The following is a 27794-nucleotide window of genomic DNA, read 5'->3' on the forward strand; positions in this document are numbered from 1 at the left end:
GTTAATCTACAATTGAAAATTCTTTGCTCACTTCTCAAATTTTTTGATGGGTATGGTCATATTAAATTTTCAGTCAGTCCAAATTCTTCATCCCTTACAAAATCAAATGGCATTGCTAGCTCATTTGTACCAGAAAGAGCTCTATTTAATGGCAAATGAAGTTGTTTCATTAGTAATCTTCTTCCAAAATTTGAATTTTTAAAAATGTTCAAATCACCATCGCATCCATAAGCATCAACATCTATTGCAGTGATTTCTTCATCACGGTATCAAATTTTGCAATTTTTTCACTAATTAGCATTAAAGTTCATCAAAACTCTGTATTGACATTCTGTAAAATAAAAAAAACTTCTCGGGAAACTTCTTATGTGGTTCAAACATAATATAAAACTGTCCTGTTTGAATTTGCTGGATGAATCCACCATCACTGTTTTCTCTTTCTACTCGCAATCAACTGTATACATAAAAGCACAGTTCATCCAATTTGAACAACATCCACCTTGCAACTGAGAATAGAAAAGGTGAGTTGCTGGTGGTATACAGTGAAATGTTAGAAACTCCCCTTCTAGTTTGAAACGATCTGACATTAGAAATGACATCTGTAGTTTGCTGTTTTGGAGGCATTTACAGTGCCAGCTGACGCCGGCATCTAGTATTGTTTCCAAAGTAACAGATTTTTCTGTTACTTTGGAAACAGATACTCCAAGAGAAATGCCATCAGAAACTGTACAATTTTTGGCACCAAGGTTGTTCAGGATTCTTCTAACATCCTTTTGTTACAAGACCATGGGAGGCATTGAGTGTAGTGTATTTGCCCACCTGCACAATATGAAAATTCCTAAGAATATGGTACGGGGTGATTTACCAAGATCATTGATACAAAGGTTCTGTGTTCCCAAGCAATACTAGGTGATAGATGACTCTGATCAACCAATGCAATACCACCACTTTACTTATTAGAGTGGGACGTTGTCAGCTTCACGGTTTTGGTACACAAATATTTGAGCTTTTATGGTATTATTTCTTTAAATTTATGGTTAAAACATTCATTGTTTTTTTGACTTAACACTGTTTCCATTTTTGCAGCCACTAGCCAAAATTTAGTTGTAATTGTGGAGACATTTGTTTTAGAATAAAAAGTTACTTTAAAGGAAATTCTACAGTTATATTTTTAAAACTTATTGGTTTTTTTGCAAAAAATGGAATATTGCAGACTTAGAAACAAAATTAGAAATGATAAATGTCTGAGAATAGCGCTGCAACAAATGCGACATTTGTAGAAGGTATAGGTTATCTTCATTGTCTATCTTTCCTGTTCTCTGTGAGAGGATACTGCTTTTCACTCATTTGGTTCAAAATGTGTCAGAAATGAGAAATTTTTGCCTGCCTGCACAAGTTTTCTTGGCACAGTAGAACCGTAGTCATTTTTGCAACAGTAAAATCTGCCTGCACAATATGAAAATTGGTCTGTGGATACAGATCAGTTTTGTATTAGACATAATACACAACAAAACTGTATGAGCAGATAACATAGTTGCCAACTCTCCAGATTTACGATAGAGAATCTATATTTTTGAATCAATTTGACCCTTTCTTAGTCTCACCATTGTACTACAGTTTGGTACCTTCGAGTTTCTTTTTATGAAAAATAATAAAAAAATATTAAAATTGAAATATTTTTTAAAAATTCTGTGATTTTCCTAATTTCATTAAAAAATATGGCTTTGTGAATAGTTTGAGAACATGACCTAAGAATATTGTGCCATAATTGTTAAGTTAAATGTAAAAAGAAAAAAGCAAATTTTATTCTGTAGGTTTAATTTCTAACTCACTGCATATGTTACGGCCCAGGGATGTTATCTGCTCTCAGTTTTAGATGCAATAAAGATTAATAAAATTGTAAAATTATATGATTATGTAAAATTAAGATTATTAATAAAAAAGAATAAAGATTAATAAAAGAACTTAAAGTTTATTAAAAACTAATATAATTAATGATTTCTTTTCAAAGAAAATAAATTATTCATTTTCAACTCCTAACTTACATTGCCAATAGAGCTGACAGATATGAGAGACACGCACAGAGACAATATCTCATACACATCAAAGCAATTTATGTGGTAAAACTTTAACCTAAGCTGTTTTATGCATATGGTAAAAGAACAAATCAAGGGCGGGGGAAAGCATTGGTGCATATTTGCACATTGTACCATTGTGGTGATTTGTATGCTGATATGATCCAATGAAATGTTACCACTTCAAATATTTAATATACTCATACCAGAAGCTATATGACTATGAATAAATTTGGTAAATTAAGGACTTTTAGCAGCCAGCTGACTTTCTGTCATGAATTCTGAAGACCAAAGCTTGTTTCTCTACAGCAGTCAAAACTCTGCCAGCTCCAAACAGAATTTAACAAAAAGTTAAATATTACTTACCTTTAACTTAACTATAATTATATTTAGAGAACCAATTCATCATCCAATAATGTTATTTGGAGAAAAAGTTTTTTGAATCAAATTGAAATGAATCAATTTCAAGAGGGGGGAAAAAAAAAAAAAAAGTTACCAGTGCTTCACAATATCATTGAAGGCAAAGAAATAGATATTTTGCAAATCATTGCTGTCAATTTCAATGTGAGAATCTACTGATGCTATTATGGGTTGGTGGGGGGAGTGGTTTGTGGTCAGGGAGCTGACAAGTACACAAAAAAGCTTAAAATAGAACAAGTTATGAAAAGTCTTTCTTGGCATTTTAACAATTCCTTATAGTAATGTATTAGATTTAGTATTAGATTAGTAATGTATTAGATTTAGTATTAGATTAGTAATGTATTAGATTTAGTATTAGATTAGTAATGTATTAATTACTAATTAGTAAAGATTAGTAATGTATTAAAGTATTACAAAATATTTAACTGGATGTGGGTGGAACTGAATTCAGATCTCTTTCTGGTGCAGTTTTGGAAATGATCTGAACAGCAATGCCATTATTATAAACAAAACTTAGACTCAGCATTTCTGAAAAGGTGCAGTGTCTGCTATAGTATCTTTCTTGAAGCAATCATCAGTTGATGTCTAAAAAAGATCCAAACAGAAATCTCCAGAGAAATGTTGACTGAGCTAATATTTAAAAGTGTACTATACTGGCAGAAAGTCCTGTGGCTGTATTTTAATGTAAAATGTGATGTGAATTTTGTTAGTGAAATTTAATTTCTACTGCTGGATACATCAGGTATTTCTAGAAATACCTGATGTATCCAGCTTTTCTAAAGTTAGCAACTATAAGAGTACCAAAAGAACTGAAGGATCCTCTTCACTATCCATAAGAGTATCAGAATAAAATTGAAGATCCCATTCTGTGTGGGAAAGGAAAATAGTAATAAATAAATTTAAGAAAGTGGTAGACAAATTGTAATTTGTCTTACACTGTTAAATTTATTAAAACCTTATTATTAAATTTTATTAAAATTATTTGCATTAATAATTTTTCATCATTACTAATAGTTATTAGTAGTGATGGGCATAATTGAGAGATCATAATCAAAAAGTCAATTATGGCACCACTATAATCAATTAAGACAGAGATTGGCCAAATGGCATGACACAGTTCATCCCTCCACTTTTTTTTTTTTTTTTTTTTTTTTTTTTTAAGTTATTGATTTTATAATCAAATGGTTTCCATAATAAATTATTAATCATTTGATTATGCCTATTACTAATTATTAGGGGGAGGATAGATGAGGTGGGCAATTTTTTTGGCTGACACACGTTACATGTCCAGGAAGGAAGAAATAAAGGACAATGTGAAATCATAGTGAAGTGCTAGTCAAGACATGAAAGGCAGATATTGTTGGGATATCAGAGACATGGTGTCACACATACATAAGCAGTGCAGAACTGGAATTTGGGGAGTACAGTGTGTACAGAAAGGATAGACAGGACAAGAAGGGAGGAGGGGTTAAGCTGTTAATTAAGAAACACAAAATCTAAGGAAGTGCATCCAATTGATGGTGGACAATGCAATGTTCAGTCTGTTGGGTGTGACATAAGCACTGGGAAAGGAAAAATGAGAGTAGGTGTGTGTTATAGGCCTAATGAATCTGATGAGTATAATGAGCAATTGTGCACAGAAATAGAGTGGGCTAGGAAATTAATGTCTTATAATGGGGGATTTTAATTTCCCGGATATTGACTGGAATTTGTGAGTTGGTCATTCACACACTAGCAAGGCTTTTGTGGATTTATTGGATGATTGTTTTCTACACCAGCATGTTCGGGAGGCAACTAGAGGGAGTAATACTCTTGATCTGATTATCAGTAATGATTCTTCCTGCATCAAGAATATCCAGATAAAGGAACCACTAGGTGGCAGTGAACACAGTCTGCTGAAGTGGGATTTACTCAAAGAGTTAACTATCATCAAGGGTAAAGGGAAGGGTTTTTGCTTTCGTAAAGGTGACTACGGTGGTCTGAGACAGTATTTAAATTCTATACGGTGGAACCAACTAATGATGTTACCAACAGCAAATTCAAAATGGGAAGCATTCAAAGAATTAATCTTGGAAGCTACTAGGCTTTTCATACCAACAAAGAAATATTGTTCAAGATTTAGGCCTAAATGGATGTCAGATGAACTAATTAGACCTGTGAAAGGGAAGAAAAATGCATGGGATACATATAAATTAACATGTGACACAGAAGCCTATGATAGATATAAGGTCTGTAACCAAGTTACAAAGGAGGTTAAGCAGGCAAAGGAAGATTACAAGAAATCTTTGGCAAAGGATGCAAAGAAAAACAGCAAAGAGTTCTTTACTTATGTAAACTCTAGAAGGAGGGGGGTTGAATCATATTGGTCCACTTGATATCGATGGTTCAACTGTTGATGATCCTGCTCAGGTAGCTAACAAACTAAATGAATATTTTGCATCGACATTCACACACGAGGAGTTATTCAGAGAGGGGAATGCCAGAGGTGTATTCAACTCTGGCAGTAAGCTAGATAATCTTGTAATAACTGAGAGTAAAGTGAGGGAGAAATTGTTGATAAACACAAGAAAGGCACCAGGGGTGGATGGAATCTATCCAGTTATATTAAAGTAGGCGGCAAAGGAAGTAAGCAAACCCTTAGCCATAATTATGTTAGCTTCCCTGGACTCGGGAGGTATCCATGGACTGGAGATGTGCAAATGTGACCCCCAAGCCACAAAGGAGGATCAAAGGGAGACACAGGTAATTACAGACCTGTTAGTTTAACTTCTGTTCCAGGAAATTTAATGGAGGCACTGTTTAAAGAAGCATTGCAGGATCACCTAGACCAGACTTCAGTTATAGCTCGGACACTGCATGGGTTTGTTAAGGGGGAAGTCTTATCTGACTAATTTGATTCAATACTATGATGTAGTCACAAAGGAACTGGATGCAAAGAATAACTTTGATATCATATATTTGGATCATGGAAGACTGCTGCACAAATTGTAGCAGTGTGGCATTGGCGGCAAATTGCTGCTATGGATAAAGGGATGGTTGAGTGGAGAAGACAGAGAATGGTAATAAATGGACGCTGCTCTTCGTGGACAAATTAATGTTATTAGTGGAGTTCCTCAGGGGTTCAGTGTTGGGTCCATTGTTGTTTTATGTATTTATAAATGATATTGATGATGGTATATCAGGCTTAATGTCCAAGTTTTCAGACGATACAAAGGTTGGCAGGGTTGTTAATGACACTAATGACAGTACACTGCTGCAACAGGATCTAGAAAAGTTGAGCAGATGGGCTGAGAGGTGGCAAATGAAGTTTAACATTGACAAATGTAAAGTACTACATATGGGAAGCAGTAATCCCAGAGTAATGTATCAACTCTGTGGTACCACACTGACAGCTGTAGAGAATGAAAAGGACCTGGGGGTATTTGTGCAGGCAGATATGATGTTTTCTGAGCAGTGCAGACGGTCTGCAAGAGTAGCTTATGGTGTCTTGTCAATGATATACAGGAATTTTTCTAGCAGGGATAAGGAGGTGATTATCCCCTTGTATAAGGCAATGGTCAGACCACACCTACTCTATACAGGTCTGGAGGCCTCGTTTTAAGAAGGATGTAGAGCTGTTGGAACAAGTACAGAGAAGGGCAACAAGATTAGTGAATGGAACAAAGGGTTACTCTTACGAAGAAAGGCTTAAGTTTTGCAAATTACAGTGTCTGGAGACTAGGCATCTGCGAGGTGATCTGATTGAGGTGTATAAATCCTTGAATGGTTTGGGCATGCTGAGTGCTGATGGGATTCTTCCTGTTGCTCAGAATAATCGCCTGAGAGGGCATAAATTCAAATTGAGGAAAGACGGTTGTAGGATAGATGTGCGGAAGTTTGCCTTTAGCCAGCGGGTGGTTGATTGCTAGAACAAACTTCCATCTGTTGTAGAAGTTGATAATAGCTTAAATAGATTCAAGGCAGAACTCGACAAACATTTGGAGTGAGTGGATGGGTGAAATAAGGGGTTTTTTTGGCTGATGCTATATAAGCATGCTTTCTTGCATCATGTGCCTATGCTAATAGTATCAGCATACTGTGATCTGAGATAGTGTTGCTATCTGTATAATTTATTAAATCACAGTGTGAAATGCACATTGCGTTTTACACATTGAATTAAAATACAGTCAGTTCTGCTGTAACGTGGTAATGTGTTTCTAAAAATCTGCTCATTAAGATATTTTGCACATTAAAAACAACAGGGCGTATTGGGGAAAATAGGGATGGGGCAGAGCACTCAAAAAAAAAAAAAAAAAATTCTTCAGTCTGGTAAGTTAAACACTAAAAAAAGTTAGAAACTCAATAAAATTGCTAACACAGGTTTAAACATCTTAAATTTCTAATAAATATATAAATAAATATTACAGTAAATATAGAACTTTACCTTGATAAGATATGAAGTTTGTTTGGTTGATATTTCTGTTCACTGACTTTTTTTTTTTTTTTTTTTTTAATTGTAAAATTTAAACAGTAAAAAAGATAAGCAGTCGATAACGACAAAAACAAGGTGTACAAGTGAGACAAGTTTACAAAGCTTAAATAATAAGAATGAATGAAGAGAAGATTTTTAAAATGATGTTTTAAAAATCAGTTGTTTTTTATATGATTGAAGATTTCATGGAAGAGGAAACACATTTCACCATAATAACGTAAAAACCCACAGAATTCCAGCTATCAGTATTATCGCAAATGCAGTAAGATCATGTATATACTCATTTATAATCAGATTGCACTAACAGAAAAGCCCAATAAACCGGAACTGCAAATTGTTTTTATTGTTTTATAGTAGTGACCTCCAGAAATTTGCTCCTCTGCTCATGGTATTCTGCCTTGTGATATTTCTGTTCGAACAGAAAAATGGGAGTTCCTGAAAACATGAGTCAGACTACAATATCACCCGTTATCTTGTGAATACAGCGAATGACAACAGTGTGTCTGCAACCAATACAACTATAGTAAATGGGAAATATTTGTCACCCATTTGACAATTGTTAAGCTTCGTAAACTTGTATGTATTGCTCCACAGGTCGCTATGTTCAGCTTGGTGTTACTCACAGATGAAATCGTGCATGAGCCAAATCACGTTATAACTCGCATTGTTCTCTAATATATCAGTCATGTTGGAGTAAATTTGTGTGGTTAAAATATGCATTTAGCAGAACTGACTGTATTACAAAATGCACACATATTAGGTTGGGAGGTATGTGCAGTGATGTGAAAACAGTTTTATATAATATTAGTTAATCAATTAGTAATTAATTGCTTCACGGTAACAAGATAATTAGTTATTAAATTTCACTTATTAACAACAGAAAAAAGAAAAAATCAATTAATTTAAGATAACAGATTTGCCTTAAATCACCATAAGAGTGGTTATTTTAAGGCACATTGGTCATATCTATCTTGTTCATATCAAAGCGAAAAACAAATATTCATTATTATATATTACATTTTAGTTTATTTTTAATGCAGACTTGTGCTTTATGAAACATTTCGCAACCCACAGGCTTAGACCAATGTGGTTCTCAATTTTTCAGCTGATGACACCCTAAGTTATGCACTATGATTTGCAGTACCCTTTTAAACAGGTCTATAACCTGGGCAGGCTGACATAAGTCCTCGGGTTTATGAATGCACCTAAAACTATTCTTTTAATTTCATTATAAAGTGAGGTAATTATGAGATCTCTATTGAATTGCTTTTAAACAGAAAAGCCGATTATTCAAACTGAAGAGCCTGGTGGGTGAATTCCCCAAGGTTTATATCTGAACTCAGGCAACTCTTTCCAGATGAAAATTCAGTTACACAGCCCTCTCTACTAATTGTTAATATAAGTTTATGCATTTACTGAATTTATTAAAAAAATAAAATAAAATTTTCAGAAAGTTTGTGGCACCCCTGTGAAATGTATATGGACCCAGTTTTGTAAACCACTGATTTAAACCATGGATTATAACAAGATATATTTACTGTGTCAAAAATTGTAAAATTTTAATAATTTTAAAGCAATTTTTACTTAAATTTGAATAACACATCTTATTTTCAAATAACTGTTATATGAAGATGCCATAGATACCAGTTATTTATATATGAAATATTGTTCTTTTATATAGTACACAGTTTCGTTTTCCTGTGCTGCTAGCAGTCTCACTCAAAATGCTTCTTTCTGTGATATTCAGGACCTTTGGAGTTACTAATGCAGACTTGGTATGTTTAGATTTATGGTTCCAGTGAGCTAATAAAATTATAAATAATTGTTATTGTTGACAGTGATCAGTCATGTTTGCAGAGCTATTAACTCTCCATTTTGGTGGGAGAGTATAATTTTTTGTTCATTTCTTTCATTTCCTGATGAAGGCCATTTCTTTCCGAAGAATCTTGAAATTGAAGGCATGGTGTTAAATTCTATTCTACTTGGAATGTTAGGGGAATAAATCACAAATTAGATGAATTGACCATAGAACTAGAAAATAGAAATATTGACATAGCAGTCATTACCGAAACAAAAAAGAACAACAAAGGAACTAAAGAAATAGGTAACTTCATAATGATATACTCCGGCGTACCAAGTGAAATGTGGGCATCATCTTGAGTTGCTGTTATAATAAAGGAAGAATGGGAAAACAAAATATTAGACTACTCTTGCATATAACCCAGAATATTGAAATTAAGACTAAAAATTCTATCTCATACAATAACAATCATTGGCATCTACGCACCAGTAGCAGGCAACATTGATGAAACCATAGAATTTTATGATGAATTACAACAGATCATAGACCAAACTAACAAAAATGAGTATCTCATACTAGCAGGAGATTTTAATGCATGGGTTGGTGCTCAATCAGTAGACAAATGTATAGGATCAGAAGGTGAACTCGTGGTCAACAATAATGGAAGATGCCTGATAGACTTCTGCATTTTTAATAAACTTAAAATTACAAATACTTTTTTTCAGACACAAGAATATCCATAAATTCACATGGAAAGCTAGTTTGGTTTTGGTTTTTTTTTTTTTTTTTTTTTTAGGAGCATTAGTAACTAAGGCCATATTGCTCCGGTGCGGTGGTCATTCCTGACCTTTCCGCATCCTCCGTATTTGGTGGTGACGGGCTCGAACCCCAGTCTAATCAAGAAGCGTGTACTACGCACTTCTTCTCCTTCCCACCTGGCTACGGAGGCGCACATGGGAAGCAAGAAACACAAAGTCTATAATAGATTATATTATCATTAATAAAAATTTAAATGACAAAATTAGAGACACTAGAGTATACAGAGGCAGTGAAATTGACGGTGATCACTACTTAGTAGAAAGCACTTTCAAAAAAAAAAAAGAAGAAAATACCAACAAAAACTACTAAGAAATTAAAAATACATTGGTTGGAAGATAAAAGCACTAAATTCCTGTATGAAAGTCGATTGAAAGATAAACTCAAATCAGATGAAAGTATGTTGAGTATGTTGAGGAAATCTGGTCAAACATGAAAAAATCAATTCTGGGAGCTGCTGAAGAAAGTCTTGGAAAACCTATAAAAAATAAAAAAACTGGCTAAGAACTTGGAATGAAGAATTGAAACAAACAATCAATGAGGAAAAAAAAGACCTATAAACTGTTCCTACAAACTAAAGACCTACATCTACACATAAAATATAAAAAGCTTAGAACAGAAGTCAGAAAACTAACCAGAAGAATCCGACGAGATGACTGGGATAAATTTGTTAAATCTTTAGAACGTGATATTACGGGCCCACAGAGAAGAGGTTTTAAAATTTTTAAGAAATTACAACTAGACACAAATGATCAAATAAAAACCAACTCCATCTCCCAAGCAGAATGGAAGCAACACTATACCAAACTATGGTATAACCCAGGCACTAGGGAATTGGAAGATGAATCTATGGTAACTGAACATGAAGAAAATATAACAATGTTAATATTACAAAAATCAAAAAACCGAGAAAGCCCAGGCATAGACAATTTGAATGTAGAACTATTTAAATATGGGGGCACCTTACTAAAAAATGCACTATAAAAATTATTTAACATCATATGGCATAAGCAACAGATACCCAAAGATTGGGAAACAGGAATAGTAATCAATTTACACAAAAAAGGCTCCAGAAATAACCCTAACAACTACAGAGGGATAACACTGCTGTCGACCGCTGCTGCTGCAAAGCTATACTCTAATATACTAAAGAATAAACTTAATAAATACAGTGAACAATTCTTAGAAGAAGAACAATGTGGGTTCAGAAAAGGGAGAAGCACAATACATGCCATTTTCTCACTACAACAAATTTTGGAGAAAAGAAGAGAATTCAATCTACCAACATTTCTGCTGTTTATTGATTATGAAAAAGCATATGACAATGTAAACCGGGAAAAACTTTGGCAGATTCTACGTGAAGAAAATATCCCAACCCACTCCAGAAAGCGATTCAAAGCCTATATAAAAACTCAGAAGTCTGTATAAAATATTCTAATGGCCAACTATCATACCCAATTAACACCAATAAAGGAGTCAAACAAGGATGTGGACTATCACCAAATTTATTCAATATCTACATCAATAAAACGGAATACAGTTGAACAACAGGAATAAAATTCAAACTATATTATATGCTGATGATCAAGTTATGATTGCAAAATCCGAAGATGAACTACAGATAACAGCAAATGAACTTAATAAAATAGGTAAAAAGTACGAGATGAAAACCTCCACCTCAAAAACAAAATCAATGGGATTATGTGGAAAAAACATACAAAGAATCAAAATTGTTATTGATGATAAAATAATAGAACAAATATCTGACTTCACCTATTTGGGAAATTTAATATCAAATGAAGGGAAAGACATCCACGCTAAACTACAAAAATATAATAAAATGAATGGAACGATTAAACGCCACTTCGGAAAAAAAATGACAACTGAAACAAATTTACGACTGCACAATATCATTTCAAAACCAGCCCTCTTCTACAGCTGTGAGACTTGGGTCATAAATAAGAAAGATGCACACAAACTAGAAGTAGCACAAACGAAATTTTTAAGACCATTATTAGGCTTTACAAGACTAGACCACCAAAGAAATTTAGATATCCGCGAGAAATTAAAAGTAGATAACATAGTAAATGACATAAAATGGTATCAGGAAAAATGGATCAGCCATATAGAATGAACCCAGACCGGATCCCAAAATTAGCCTTTAACTACAAACCTACAGGCAAGAGAGAGGTTGGTCGCCCAAGACAACGATGGCGAGATCAAGACCACCTCCAAGAGCTTTTTTTTTTTTTTTTTTTATGTAAACCCCAAACACGAGAGGTATCAGAACCTATGGTACTTAGTACCGTGCTTGGGTTGGAGGTTGAGAAGACGAAAGAAGATATTTGTTGACATTCGTCTTGAACTTCTGTAGACTGTAATTGTCTGGAAATACATATAAAGGAAGGTTGTTCCAGAAAACGGCAGTTGAACGAATAAATGAAGAGGATGAAAAGTTGGTTCTGTGAGTTTGAAGATGGACAGTAAATGGATGTTGGCTGGTGGCGGCACGTGTTTGAAAGAGAGAGTGGGAATTATAGAAGCCAATTCAGAAGAACAGTGCCCATGGAAGTATCTGTAGAAGAGGAATGCAGCAGAAACAGTATTTCTATGAGACAGCGAGTGGAGAGACTGTTAGAGATGAATCATTAATTAACCTAACTGCTCCCTTCTGAATGGAATCAAGAAGCCTGAGAGAGGTTTTGGGGGCACCACCCCAGATGTGGGAACAATATTCCATGGCAGGGCGGATATACGATTTATACAGAGTGAACAGCTGTTTGGAAGAAAAGTAATGCTGAGAGCGAAAGAGAAAACCAAGTTTTTTAGATGCAGAGGAAGCAATATTTGTAATGTACTTGTGCCAAGAGAGATTAGAAGTCAGCGTAATCCGCAAAAGAGATATATCATTTTGCCTAGAAATCAGAGTGTCACTAAAGATAAGCATTGGAGCAGAAGAATCCTTTTTGCAAGATATAAGACAAGACTGAGTTTTAGAAGGGTTGAAATCAACTAAGTTGTCTTTGCCTCACTGGAGAATTACCTGAAGATCGGCATTTAAGGAATTGGTAGCAGATTTTCAAGAAGTTGAAGCTGATTGAACAGGGCAAGGTTTCTCAAAATGGTAAGTGGAATGCAATGTGCCATCATCGGCAAAACTATGGATAGGAATTCCAGTCAATGGAAGAAGGTTATTAATATACAAGAGAAAAAGAGTGGTGGAAAGAACTGAACCTTGGGGAACAACGGCATTAGTTGAGAAGTTAGAAGACAGAGAGCCATCTACCACCACCACCCTCAGCGAGCGATCTGAGAGAAAACTGGATAACCAATTATTAAAAACAGTTGGCAAACCATAAGATGGAAGCTTGTTAAGAAGACCTTTATTCCAAACACGATTGAAAGCCTTTGAGATGTCAAGATCAACTACTCGTGTTTCACCGAACCTTTCCATTGAATTAGTCCATAAATGGGTAATATAAGCCAGAATATCACAAGTGGATCCACACTGATGGAATCCATACTGGCGATCGTTGATCAGACAGAAGATTTCTAGGTAGTTGAAGAGTTGGCGGTTAATTGATTTCTCCATTATTTTAGAAAGAGTAGAAGTAATTGCAATGGGACGATAATTGGATGGGAGGGATTTGTCACCCTTTTTGGGAACTGGCTGGATATGAGCAAATTTCCAAGCAGAAGGAAAAACAGCTTTGGAATAAGAAAATGAAAAAAGGCGACATAGAACAGGAGTAAGTTCAGCAGCACAGGTTTTTGAGAACAAGTGGAGAAATACCATCAGGATCTGGAGCTTTCTTAACATCAAGATTTGTCAAAATCCTTCTGACATACTTTTGATGGAAGACCACGGGAGGCATTGAATGAAGCGTGTTGGGAATGGTGGGAGATGTTTTACCAAGATTATTAATACATGAGTTGGAAGAAAAATGGGATGCTAGCAGGTCAGCTTTATCCTTGGATGAAGTGACAACAGAACCATCTGGTTTGGACAGAGTTGGGAGCAGAGATGGGCAAAAGTTGCGGCCAATAGCTTTGGCAAGAGACCAGAATGCTCGGCTACCATTAGGGCAAGTAGCAAGTTTTCTACTCTTAGCCTGTTCAAACTCTAGTTTGGACTGATTAATAACTGCTTTACACTTGGTGCGAGCTTTGGTGTAGGCAGAAAATGAAACTGAAGATTTTAAAACAAGCCAATTATGATATGCAACATTCTTCTCTTGAACAGCCTTAGCACATTTATTGGAAAACCAAGGTTTAGCTGAAGGACGAGATTTTAAAGTGGAGTGTGGGATAAAGGATTCCATTCCTGGAAGAATAATTTCAGTGACACGATCTGAGCAAACATTGACATCAGAAGTTTTGAAACAGTAATCCGACCAAGGAAAAGAAGAAAAGAAATCTCGCAGGTCATCCCATTTTGAATTCTTGTAATGCCAAACAACACGAGGTTCGGAATAGCCATGAGATAAAGGCTCCATTGGAGAAGAGACAATCACCAAGTTGTGATCTGAAGTGCCTAAAGGACCTGTCACTTCGACCGTGTACTTAGAAGGATTGTTTGTGAGAAAAAGATCAACCGTGTTGCCTATATGATTAGGATTGTCCGGTATTCTTATAGGTAAATGAACAATCTGTGCAAGGTCATTAGTAATTGCAGGAGCCTCAGCATCTCAACCAGCTGGGTCGGTGTGACTAGAAAACGTAAGCTAGCTGGAGTTGTGAACATTAAAATCACCAAGAAAAATTACCTCACTGTTAGGAAAGTTGGACTGGAGAAATTCAAGTTGCAAAGAGAGGAAGTCAAAGAGCTCCAAGTAATTAGTGGAGTTGGGAGAACGGTAGAGACAACAGATGAATTTGACACAATGAGGTAGAGAGATTTTAAGTCAGAGAAGATCAAAGAGAGGAGATTCCAAATTGCCAAGTCTCTGACAGGGAATATCAGAACGAACATAAGCGCAAGTACCACATTTGAGGCGAAAGGAATCATACAGTGAATGAGATGAGCAGTAGTTGAATCAACTGATAACTGAGATTCTGTTAGAAAAAGTACATGGGGTTTGGCAGACTGCAAGTTGAAATGGACATTGTTGAGATTAGAATTGAGACTACATATATTTGTGAAATGAATTAGGAAGTGCTTGGGAGGGTTAGATCGTTTCGCAGATAAGCTTGCTCTATTAGTTTGACAATTCATGGTGTATTCAATAGTAAGAAAAAGTGGGTGGGACATGCATGCTGTATGAAGTAATGAAATTTTTGGATGTGGCGTAAACATGGTAATAATATACCCAGATCCTTGACATAACGTGGCCTTGACAATGCTCTCCGCATACACACTACTCGGACTCCCTCCAGTCACTATCTGGCAGAGTAGAGGTAGCAAGATTATACACTAGCTGATCTGGAAGCCTCCTAGAGTTACCAATAGGTTCGGTCCAGTGTACTAACTAGTGGCCGGCCTGTGAACACTGTTTTAGAGCTGTACCCTCGAAATGTAAGGAATATTAGATCTCGCCACAATGTTCATCATTACCTCAAAAGTTATCAATCCTACTGCATGATGGAAGAGATAGGGAAGGGTTGACCGGAACTTAGCTCTAATGACTAAACATGGGTTCCACCACTTCAAGCCTCCAATAAGCAAAGTGGTGGTATTGCACCGGTTGATGAGAGTCATCTACCACCTAGTACTGCCTGGTAACATAGAGGGGTGGCATTCCTCCATGTGGTGTGGGCACCACACCTCGACCACTGCTTACATTGGTTCACACCTGGGTGGTCACCCACCATGTACTTGTGCATGGAAATTATACCCAGGATTACTAACAGTCCCACCATTGTGAAGGTGCAAGCAGAGGATTTGGCTGTCACAGACCGTCCGGACTTCGCTGAAATTGGGTGCACTTGACTTGAGTGTCACCTGAATATTAGTTCCATAAGCGTTTTAGACTCCCAGGTAGCAAGTGCAGCTTGTCTGGCATATCTGAGAGAATGTCTGTGACAACCTCAAGAACCTCAAGCTACAACGGAACAGGTCTTAAAAGACCTAAGCCGGACCAAGTTCAGGATGATGATGTTAAATTCTAAAGAAGGGTTTATTCTTAATAACCTACCATCTTTGCAAGTCACAAAATCAGTGGCTGCTCATTAGTAATTTTGATTTCAATCTACCACGAGTACTGTATTGTACACATGTATATTAACATGTCAAAATCACATTAGTAGTGTGCAATATTAACAAGTTCATGTAAACGTGTTCACAGTGACAGATGTCAATATGACTGATATACACAGTAATATAACAGAAATTTTGTGAATGATATGGATTACTAGTTTCACTACTCATAATAATCTTTTTAAGTTAGCTAAGCCTACATGTAAATTATTGCTAGTGAAACTATTAATTGCTGATAATTATTCTATTCTCCATGTTATGAAAACAGTACTTATTATTTTTTATTAAAACTCTCATTTCTGAATATGCTAATTTTGATCATTTCTTTCATAGCTCTCAGTAATTTTGTAATAAACCTTGCTAATTTTGTCTTTTGGCTTTATCTGGTTGAATCTTCATTAAAGACTGTTCGTAGACACAAAAGTTAACTTGTATCAGTTTTTTATTATTTAGTATACGCACTAAATTTCTCTTGTCTCTGTAAACTTTCATAGCTTCTGTTTTTGTGTAACTAATTTTCATGCCAGATTCTTTACTCTTTTATTCAGTGTTTCTTGAAGATCTTGCAGACTACTATTTTACAGCATAATATTATTTTTATATAATAGATAAAGAGGTGATTTATCTCACTGTATAAGGCAATGTTTAGGCTTCATCTTGAGTACATACAAGTTTGGAAGCTCCTCATTTTTGGAAAGATATTGATCCGTTGGAATAGGTGTAGAGAACAGCAGAAAGATTAGTCAGGGACATAAAATGGTATGCTTACTAAGGATTTGTTCTGTAAAGTTCAGTGTCTGAAAGCTAGGCATGTGTGAAGAGACCTGATTAAAGTGTTTGAGGCCTTAAGTGGGTTGAGTGAAGTAAACAGTGTTGGCATTGTATTCTTCCTGAGATGACACACAAAAGGGAACATAAATTTAAATTGGGAAAGGATGCTTAGAGCACATGTGGAAATTTGCTTTCATCCAAAGAGTATTGATTGGTTTTTTGACTGACCTTTTGTTCAATATCACCTTCACTGTCAGTCAAAGATAATAATGGAGATGATATTTAAATAAGGAAAAATTAAAACATGTGTAGAGAGTGCTGCAGAGAGCTTTTATTTTCAAAAAATAATTAACGATTTGTTTTTACTAAAAGAAAATGAGTTTTTCACAGTAGCGTCCAAAAAAGATTGAAAATAAAGTTCACATCAAAAAATTAACAACTTTGAATTATTTCTTGCCAGTTTTTAAATTATAAATAATAGCTTTTTACTCCATTGAGCAAGTGCACATGTTATGATTAAATGTTAATCTCCATATAATTCTCAAATGTGGCAATGAAAACTGAGTTAACTTTAATCCTTCTAAAAGTCACTCCTCACTTCTCTTTAAAAAGAGTTCACAGTTACTGTGCTTATCCTCAGTGGCACCCATATTTCTAGAGAAGGTTATGTATCTCAATTGGAGATTGCTCTGACTTCTAATCTCTCTCTCTCTTTCTCTCTTTTAGCATTTCTCAGGTCCCAGATTTTGCTTCCTCTGCATAAAAAAAAAAAAAAAAAAAAACTGGGTATTTTTCTTTTTTTGCCCTTAGTAACTTTTCTTGTAAACAGTTACTGGCTTTGTACAAATTTCAAATCTGCCCCACCATGGAATATTGCTCCCACATCTGATGTGGTACCCCCATCTGATGTGGTACCCCCATAACCTCTCACTAAAGTCTTTTGACTTTATTCAAAAGAGGGGAAATCAGATTAATTAATGACTCTCTTATGAAGTTTCTCCACTCTCTGTCTCATGCACTTTCGATTTCTGCTTACGTGCCTTTTCTGTCGACCGGGATAGCTGGGTGGGTAAAGTGCCTACCTGGCAACCCAAAGATCGCGGGTTCGAATCCCACCTCGGGCTTGGATCAAAGTACTGCAAAAACCTTGGGAGGTGCATTATGGCCACAGAAGCCGATGTGCCAAAAAAAACCTGCCTTTTCTATAGATACTTCCATTGACATTGTTCTTCTGAATTGGCATCTGTAATTCTACTGGTCTCTTCTAGACCAGTCCAAACATATCCCCCAACTTGTCAACATCTATTCACTGCCCAACTCCAAACTCACAAGACTTAACTTTTCCTCTCTTCTGTTTTGAGAAACAACCTTTCTTCACATGTATTTTCAAAAAATATAATCTACAAAAATTCAGGTCTAATGTCAACTAGTATTTTGTGTCATCTGAATATTTTAACTCATGGAGGGCACTAGTTTTAAAAAGTTATTAAAACAATTGTTGTTATTTAAAAAGAGCCTACCACCACCAATACTGTTTCATTTCTGATTATGGAGCTTTAAATTAAGCACACAAGTCACAGCTACAATATATCCCAAAATTGGACAAATCTGGTATAATTCTTCGGCTTCCTTTCATATACAAAATTAGGGTTTACAGGGCCTTCTAAGGGTTTTCAATTTCAAAACATTTATTACATGCCATATTACCAGTGGATGTTTCAAAAGGAAATTTAAAATGAGTGATTGCATTAATAATGTGAACATGTGATTTCCTATTTAGTTTTATGTGTTAGCATCAAGTCTCCTTCTCTCCTTTACATTGATGGAGGATGGCCACAGGCCAAAAACTCAAGTTTCAGTTCCCAGTTATTTTAATTATTTTTAAATTATATAAACAAACCAGAACATTGGTACAGTTCATCTTTTTCGGATTTTTTATTCTTAATCAATTTTAGTTTGGTATTCTCTCATCTTGATATTCATATTATGCATTGAAACAATCCCATGTGTTTTACTCAGATAATTGTTATAAAGAGAAGAGGTTAATTCAAGTCTTTAGTTATTGATTCATATTTTAATGAATCAAGCAAAGGGGAATATGTTCAATCTAGATTCTGTTACTTTTATAACAATTACTCTATTATAAAAATATATAATACATTTCAAATAACCTATACTTTATTTTTAAAAATTGTTATTCTTTGTTACTTGCAGGCCAAAAAGGTAGCCTCAGAATATCATGCAGTGACTTCAGTACTTCCTTCTATTCATTCCACAGCACTAAAAATTTTTGAAGCTTTAATTTTATGGTAAGCTTTTTGTCTTTGTTTTAGACTGTAAGCTTTTTTTTTTTTTTTTTTTCAATAAAATTTTGAGTTTTTATAAATTGCTGTTATTCATATTAATGAAAAGCAGTTGTCATTTGGGATCATATGTAGGGGGTGATCACCTGTATCATTCAGCATTTTATGTATTTGAACAGAAACTAATTACAAATTGAAACGTATAGTATAAACAAGTGTAGAATCTTTTTGATACATTACAGACAAAAATATTTCTTGTAAAAACTGTGTAATAGCTGTTTTTTAATAGTTAAAAAAACAGCTATTACACAGTCCCATGTTGTATGATGCACACTAATAATTAAATAAGCAACAATAAAGACTTTTGTAATATATATATATATAGTTATTATAGTAAAAGTATAATATGTACTAAAGAATAACAATAAGTATATATCCAGTAAAAATATTTTTACTGGATATATACTTATTGTTATTCTTTAACCATGGACACCAGTACTCCAGGCCCATTTGTCTTAATAATATGTACTATTATAGATGCTGAATATGTGTATAAACATAACGGTATACTGCAGGCCATTAGGCCAAGATAACTTATAAAGACTATGATAGCCTGTGTAGGTCTACAATGCCATACCCTGGACATAAACATATAATTAGTAATAATATATAAATATATAATATAATAATGATTATGTAGCTAATTACAGATATATAGATACATTAAAAGCGACTTTTTCAAGGGCTAACCCTTTCAATATATCCCACCAATAATTAACAGAGCTATCTGTTTCTGATTGCTATCTGCCTGTTTAACTAAGTCCAATTCTTAAACTTAAACCTAAGACTAATTTGGATATAGATTTAACAGCAAACAGGCAAGATAACATTTAGCCCGAAAGATAACTTCAAAATGAATATATAGAAAATAAAGGCCAACTATAATTTTCAATTTCTGATGTGGTAGTTTTATTTTATTTATATTTATGCAAAAGAAAGCTACTGCTGACATAAGAGAAAGGAAGTAGGGATAAGTATAGTAATAATACCTCAATTTCCCCTCGAATTGCTCTAATAGATCTTGAGGTATGAAAAATTAGTGTTAGATAGTAAAAGGTGAAAAGTAAAGAAAACAGCTTTATATAATTGTACTTAGGATATATACCAGGAGCGTAACTACCTGACCCTTTAGTAAGGGATCCTGGTATATCTATAAGAGGACACCAGTAGGTGTTTAATAGATAGAGATAATGATAAAATAAAGAATAATATGGAATAATAAGGAAATAAAGGAATGGCTAATTCCAAATACCTAAATACTAACTGATTTATCATAAATTATAGACAATCTTTACAGATCCCATCACAGAGTAGTAACATACAGAGTGGACACTCCCATAGACTACAATGGCAATTCCAGCTACATGTAAAAATCGCATAGACAGTGGAGGCCCCGCTTTTAGAACATAGAAACAGGCCGGAACATTGTGAAGAAGTTAGCAATGTTTCTGGAGTATTTTCTAGAGTTTTGTTATTGCGTTGGACATATCAATTCGCAGATTATTAGTATATAATTTTCATAATTTATTGTTATTCCAATCCAAAAATAAGAACACTAAGAACGGTGGACGATTAGCAAACCATAACATAAGTAAAGGTTTCGGCAATAATATGTAAACGGTTATAGTGGCCATGTGGTAACATGAAATGCTGCCGTTTTCTCTTTGCGCGGTTCGAATCCCACGTTTTCCCCCCCTGGTATTTTCTTTCAGTTAATTTCTCTGGTAAAATATGGAAATTTACTTGTTTTCACTTAAATAAAATTATTTAATTATTAATAAAGTTTAATATTTTTATAAATCATGGCCAAACATCCATAATGTAGCTTAGGACACTAAGAGGACACCTACTGGTGTCCTCTTAGTGAACTGTGGCTTAGGAGGTTAAGATGCCATTTGCAATAGACATTAATAAATACAGATTTTTTATTTTCACTACTGGGAAATTGTACTGAAATCTACTGAAACTTGCTACTAATTATAGCAAGTTTCAGTACAGTTCTGTGAGTACAATCACAGAGAGTACAACGAGACCAGTACACCTATCTCACTGCATTGAAATCTTTTATTTTCACCCACCTGAATCCAGTAGTGTTTACATACATTTCTGTATTTATTAATGTCTATTGCAAATGGCACACATCACTGTCATTCTTGTTGGCTGGCTGCATTTTAGGCAATGTCTGGCCTTTATATTTTAAAATATTACTTTTTTGACCTTAATTCCATAAATTTACATCTGTCATTTTGACTGATCTCAACTGTTGTTATTGGTTTGGATGTAATGAAGGAATTGAACTGCTTTTGACTTGGGTTATAATTTTTATTTATTTTTTTTTTGTTTGACTGTTTTTCTGTTGAGTTATTTATTTTCTCTAACACAAGTAATTTAGCATCCTTTCATTCAGCTCACTATTCATTTCAGTTAACATTACAACAACAAAAAAAGGGGGAGGAAATGACAAACATCACATTTTATAATAGAAATTCTTTTTATTTCTGAATTTCATCATTACATTTGAAAGATATTTTAATTTCATGTAGCCTTCTGCAAATTGAATTAGTAATATCTTCACGTGAACTGTCCTGTAAGATATTAAAAAAAAAGCATGTGCTTTGTGCTCATGGTTCCCAAACCACACCAAGTCAATAACACTTGTTTTTTCATACAGTTTTTGTAGAACCTTTTCCTTATGAAACACAAAATTGACTTCAGAAAAGAAGATATTTGATACACTTCTCATTGTATTCAACAATTCCTCTGATGGCCACTTTAATCCATACTCTCTCAAATTAACATCTTTAAAAAACAACAATTTGTCCATATCAAGATCTTTTGGGCTAATAATAAATCTTTACATGATTCACAATTATTAATCTTTAAAATAATTGTGGCTAGGTAATCTGAGATATGCGCCAACACATTTTCATCATAAATATCCATATCCTCACCGTATCTGGTTGAATCTGACTCTTTCAGTTTGTCAGTCAAGCTTTCTGGATCATTAGCATCTTCATGAACCAATTCAAACAAGGTATCAGGACTATGGTTTGGAGAGGTCAAGAAGAACAGCAGCAGCAGCATCATCATCATCATCATCTTCGCAATTAGATAATGCACTTCATTTAATCATTGTATGCACTATCTGTGAACGTAATGCACTCCGGAAATGGTATGGACTTGGATTATCCCAAAATCCACCTCTTCTTCGAAGGGTCGAAAATGTATTTTCTAAAGAGTCCTGGTTGTGTCTGTTTGTTAATAAAAAGGGAACAGTTGAAGATATGTTATCCCACATTTGCATGGCACTTAATTTTTAAAATCCATCCCTTCGGGCATGGAGGTATTACTACCTTCCCATTTTTCTCATTCACAATGTGCCGTGATTTGATAAAGTCAATCTTTTCTTTCCAAATGTTTATATGTGTAGATTGTGAAGTTACAGCACCACCATATTCTTTACTGCTGTATAAAGATTTACTGTTCAGCGAATCGAACAAAATGTTCATATTCTCCACAAAGTCTGCTGTAAATGCAGCAGCTGCAGGTAAGCCACCGGTGCAAGAATAAACACACAGGCCGGCAGCCATGGAGTGGCTAAGCACCTGAGATGCTAATTTAACGACATGTTTCCCAAGCCTCTTACCATGAAATGCCTTTGGATCAAATGCGGTGCTTGCCGATATTTCTTGGCTTGGTCCAACTGAAAAAATTATATATTTCATCCCATTTTGCCCTGCGGTCACCGTTAAACTGAATATCATGATTTTTTAAATTGTTTCTCACACTCTTCAACAAATGAGGTACATCGTACAAGGCAAAAATTTTTCTTTTTCATTAACGAAAAAGTATGGCTTGCTTTCTGTCACTTCAAGATCACTAAATAGTCCTTGGTTGGTAGGCGCCTGGTCACAAACGATTGACACAACATTCAGCCCCAGTTGTTGTTAAAGCTAACAATGCCTTCAAAACCAAGTTTTTTAAGGTCTGGATTGAGGTGGAGTTAGAAGAAAAAAATAACCAATAACTTGTTTCCAGTTCTGGCACAGGCCACGGGCCAAGAATACAAGTGCTTTAGGTGCCAGTTGCGGTTTATCATTACCATCTATGTTTAACATATTTTCAAACCCCAAAATTTCATTAGTTTCCCCGCAATAATCTAGAGCAGTTTTTATGGACATTTCATCAAAACATAATATGCACAGTTTGTCTTTTTCCTGCATAGCTGTTGTTTGCTTCCTTAAACAATTGAGCAGAACAGGGCAGAATCTGGGCTTATTAGCTATTTTCAACATGGAACATTTTAGGGTTTTTTTACAAGGAAAATTGAGCCTTCTTCTCAATATTGCATAAATACTTGGGCTCTGAAAGTAAATATTAAGAGCAAAAGCCTTGTCTATGGCTGTCCACCGTCTGCCTTTCAAACTGCATGCAGATGACCGAATTTGTGATAAAAGGAATGCGTATTGTGCTGCAGTAAGGCTATCCTTAACCCTGTTGAGGAATAAATTTCTATTCTGGTAAAATTTCAGAACTTTCTTTTTAAGCTTGGATGAAAGTGATCTCAGTGTTAAAATTTTTTGGGTTTTGGGTGTTCATTTTCTTGGTGTTGGTTCATTCTCTGCACTCAGAGTCTTCACTTAAACCAGGTACTGCAAAGTCTCACTCAGCACAGATGTTTCTATGTCAGACATGGTAGAATAACGTGGACTGAACACCTCACAATCCGTTGAAGGAGGAAATTTAGTATTTGGCCGAGCAAATCTGATAAGCTTTTTCCTTTCAATGCTTGAAACACCAATCAAAAAAAATGGGATCCACACAGTCTAGCATTATTATGTACAAACGATGCGTACTTATCTTGATGTTGAATAGCATTATCATACTTACCAAGTGCTTTCAGCCAGTCAGCAAGCCTGCAAAAATAAAAATAAGTCAAAACTAGGGATGATAAAAATAAAAATATAATGTGCAGGAATGGCATATTCAAAAAACTGCACATTTTGGAAGAGAAGAGTGAGCTCCCAACCCTACCATATCATTACATCCACAGAGATTACATCGATAAATTGAAAAAATTTAATTATTCCAGAAACTATCACTTCAATTAAAAGCATTACACTATTCATAAAAATAAATGTAATTACTTATGAATTAGATATTAATAAGCTATTCAGCATTTTTTTTATTTACTTTTTTAACATTTGAATAAACATTTCCTGGTTCTATCAGTTATGATTAATAACCTTAAATGTTGTTTCGAAAATCGGTACCAATCTCGACATTCGCACTCCGCATTAATTGCACATAACACAATTATTTCTGTGCATGATGTCAGCAGTTAATGATAATAATAGTAAAAAAACCTATGTAAAACTAAATTGCGGCGTTCAACAAACACTGGAACTCGAAAGACACATAGGTGCTGGTAGGAACCACGTGTTATTAATCAGTTATTCAGTTATTAATTAGCTGTTCAGTATTTTCATTTCCTTTATATTTCGATAAACATTTCATGATAAAGTATCTTAATTTATGTTCTTTTGGAAATTTGTACAGTGGCACTCCACATCTATTGCAGGCAAAACACTTATCTCTGCACATGATGGTAGCAGCTAACAATAAAAATAGAAAAAAAAAAGAAAACAAATAATAATAAGAAAAGAAAAAAAATACACAATTGATAATAATAACAGCACAAATATGCTATGAAAAATAAGATTTCTACAGTCACTAGAACTCGAAAGAGAGTAGAAATGCGCGTTATTACTCAATGAGTTTTGATGGCTACAGATTGCCGCGTTAGTCCATGTTCTGAAAGTGAGGGCACTGGGATGAATTGAGCAAGAGTCCACTCTGTATCTCACTTCTCTGTGGATCCAATTTTCTCATTACTTCTAAATAGCATATGTTCTATGCTGAACAGATAACTAAGACTAGTTAATTTAGAATAACCAAGTTTATCAATAAATAGGAAAAAAACTGCTTACCACATTGAACTGCTCTAAGTGAAAGAATGAAAATATTGAGCACATGTTAGTTTATACCAAACAATTAGCGACAACAGTGCCCTCTCAGTTCTGAAGACTAAAGGACAAACTAATTAAATTAAATAAATTTAAACCAAAAACATCAGCGCCCTCTGATTTTTTTGGTAAAGCTTTTTGAACTAACTAATAATTTGAAATTATAGTCTAATTGTATACTGCAGAATTTGAAATTTGTTCAGAGAAAATCCAATGAAAATGAATAGATGGCCATCAATTTTTTAGTATGCAAACTAACAAAAACAATTGGAATAAAAAACCTTTTTAAAATATTTTATATAATATATAAAATTATAAAGTATAAAGATCAAAAGTGTAGAAAAAGTCATTAAAAATACTGAACTTACTGAGTGTGTAAGGCCCAACCTTAAAAGGGTTCTGGTATAAGCAAGCATTAGTAAAAATGGCTTGTAGAAAAGAAGGGAAATCGAAACCAAAACTAAAAGTTACTGGAGTCATTAAGTAGAGCGGAGGAGCGACATACACAGCCAAGATGCTTGTTGTTTGTTTGGTTTTTAGGAGCATTAGCAACTAAGGCCATATTGCTCCGGGAATATGCGGTGGTCATTCCCTGACCTTTCTGCATCCTCCGTATTTGGTGGTGACTGGCTCGAACCCCGGTCTAATCAAGAAGCGTGTGCTACGCACTGCTGCTCCTTCCCACCTGGCCACGGAGGCTCCCTGCCAAGATGCAAAAGGGAGAAACAATGAGAAGTCACCGAGTATTTTAGATTTAGAGCAACAGATGGGGATGACCTCTATTTTTGAAAAATTTTGGAAAAGATGGCCTAAAACCATGAAACGTCAGACAGAAGGCCGTGCGAAACAGAAAATAGAACAAGAATAATTCCAAACTACAGGAGATAAAATTCAGATGATCAGATAACAGGGTTTATAGATTACGGCTCCAAATTTCCAAGATAATAAACCCCGGTAGAAAGAGAAAAGCATGGTTAGGCACATCTGCGGTTGATTGGAGGTTTAGTGAATCCATTGAAGAGTGTGACAAAAAATCAGCAGGTGAAAAACTTTTGATGGAAACAATTAAAAACCTTGAAGAAGAAGAATTTTCGTATCCATTGATAAAATTTATTCACCAAATAAATGTATATATATGTATATATATATTTGAATAATGAACAATAGTTGAAAATGGTTAGTGAAAGAAAATAAATAAAAATAAATGAAATAAAGCAAATATCAGAGGCAACAAATGCATATTCCTCTACATCAGGGGTCCCCAACCTACGGCCCGTGGGCCGGATCCGGCCTACCAGATGATTTCATCCAGCCCGAAAGACTTTTCATTCGCCTCGTGAAATTTATTCTGTAGAAATCTTTTTTGGTTGCTACATATCGTACATAAGGATATTTTTAATCAAAATATAATGTAAATGCGTCCAAATATAATTTTGTAACATTGTTGCAACTCGGTGTGCTTCCACTTGGCAGCAGTGTTTCTTGCGATGTTGGAAATCCCAACAGTGCAAGTGCCCAAGGCTATAAGTTTATAGCCTCGAGTATTTCCAGCAAACACGAGTTGTCAAAAAGTGAAATAGTAAAGTTAAAATAAACGACTGTTAAAACAATTGCTAAACACTAATCTAAATATTAATCAAGTAAGTATTAGTGAAAGAATTGTACGCAATGCGTTCTTTGCAGTTTGCAATGTAAAGACGAGTACACGTATTAATCTTTCTCCTGGTCAGCTATTCTCATTCAGACCGTAGTCGTCAGGCCGCTGCACCGATTATCAAGCGCAACAATTTATTAGTGCTATTTGTATAAATACATATTACAGTAAACCCCCACTATTCGCGGTTTCGCGTATTCGCGATCGCTGATTTAATATAAAATAAAACATTAAAAAAATGTGAATTTTAAAGCGCCGTGAATATTTTCTGCCATAAAAAAACATGGGTGTGGCTAAAATTATTTTTCCCGGTCAAAACAGCTTTCAGTGGGTGGGGGAGAGGGGGGGTGACAAAATCGCAAGCGTGGATGTTTCTGTCTAATCCTCGTTCAGTATGTGTTATGCGCTTGTCATGGAAGGTTTGGTCGTTTGCTTTTAATTTATATGCTTATAAATTGAATAAATTTATCAATTTATAAATTGATATGCTTACATAAGTGATAAATCTACCGTTTTGCAGTGTAAAACACTTTTTCGAGTGTGTTAACGATAGAAAGTGCCTTTATTGCGGACAAGTTCTTTTTTACCCGTACAAAAATATGCTACGAATAACAAGGGAAATGTGAAAATATCAAAGAAGGTGATGATTAGCGAGTTATTAGACAAAATTTCTAATGGTGAAAGTGCCTCTTCAGTGGCAAAACATTATAAAATCAATGAGTCAACGGTACGATCAATCAAAAAATCGGAAGAAAAAATCCGCCGTAGTGTCTGTGAAAACGCGCTAATTGTTTCAAAAATTTGCTCTGTAACTCGTGATGTTAAATTAGAAAAAAATGGAAAAAGCTTTAAATCTGTGGATAGAAGACCGAACTCAAAATAAAATTCCGTTAAGTTCACTCATCATTTGTGAAAAGGCAAAACTCCTTTATCAACACTTTAGCGAAACTGGTGATAGCACTGGCGGGATAAGTTTTTTTGCTAGCAAAGGCGCTGGTTTGAAAGATTTGTTTGAAATTTCTAATAAATATTACATTTAATATTAAATTGTTTCTTATTTTCATTTCGATGCCATATGCTTCCATTTCACTGTGTACTGTCTATGTACATATAATACATACATAGACAAAATTTTAAACTAGTTTTTCTTATCTATTTCATACTTTGGAACGGAACCCCTTTATTACTATGGGAGCCATAA

The 27794-nt window shown here is 34.7% G+C and overlaps 1 protein-coding gene across 1 annotated transcript in view; it reads left to right on the top strand.

Moving 5' to 3' along the window:
- Positions 1-27794, top strand: part of LOC150091873 (proline-, glutamic acid- and leucine-rich protein 1-like) — a 181238-nt gene that overhangs the window by 59694 nt on the left and 93750 nt on the right. The window contains exons 9-10 of the mRNA XM_090377263.1: positions 8648-8741; positions 18765-18859. Coding sequence (XP_090233389.1) covers positions 8648-8741; positions 18765-18859 — 189 coding nt within the window. The remainder of the gene's footprint in view (positions 1-8647; positions 8742-18764; positions 18860-27794) is intronic.

Source organism: Mastigoproctus giganteus, chromosome 1, assembly GCF_048544385.1.
Source record: "Mastigoproctus giganteus isolate SK-2022 chromosome 1, ASM4854438v1, whole genome shotgun sequence".
In the NCBI taxonomy this organism is placed as follows: Eukaryota; Metazoa; Arthropoda; class Arachnida; order Uropygi; family Thelyphonidae; genus Mastigoproctus; species Mastigoproctus giganteus.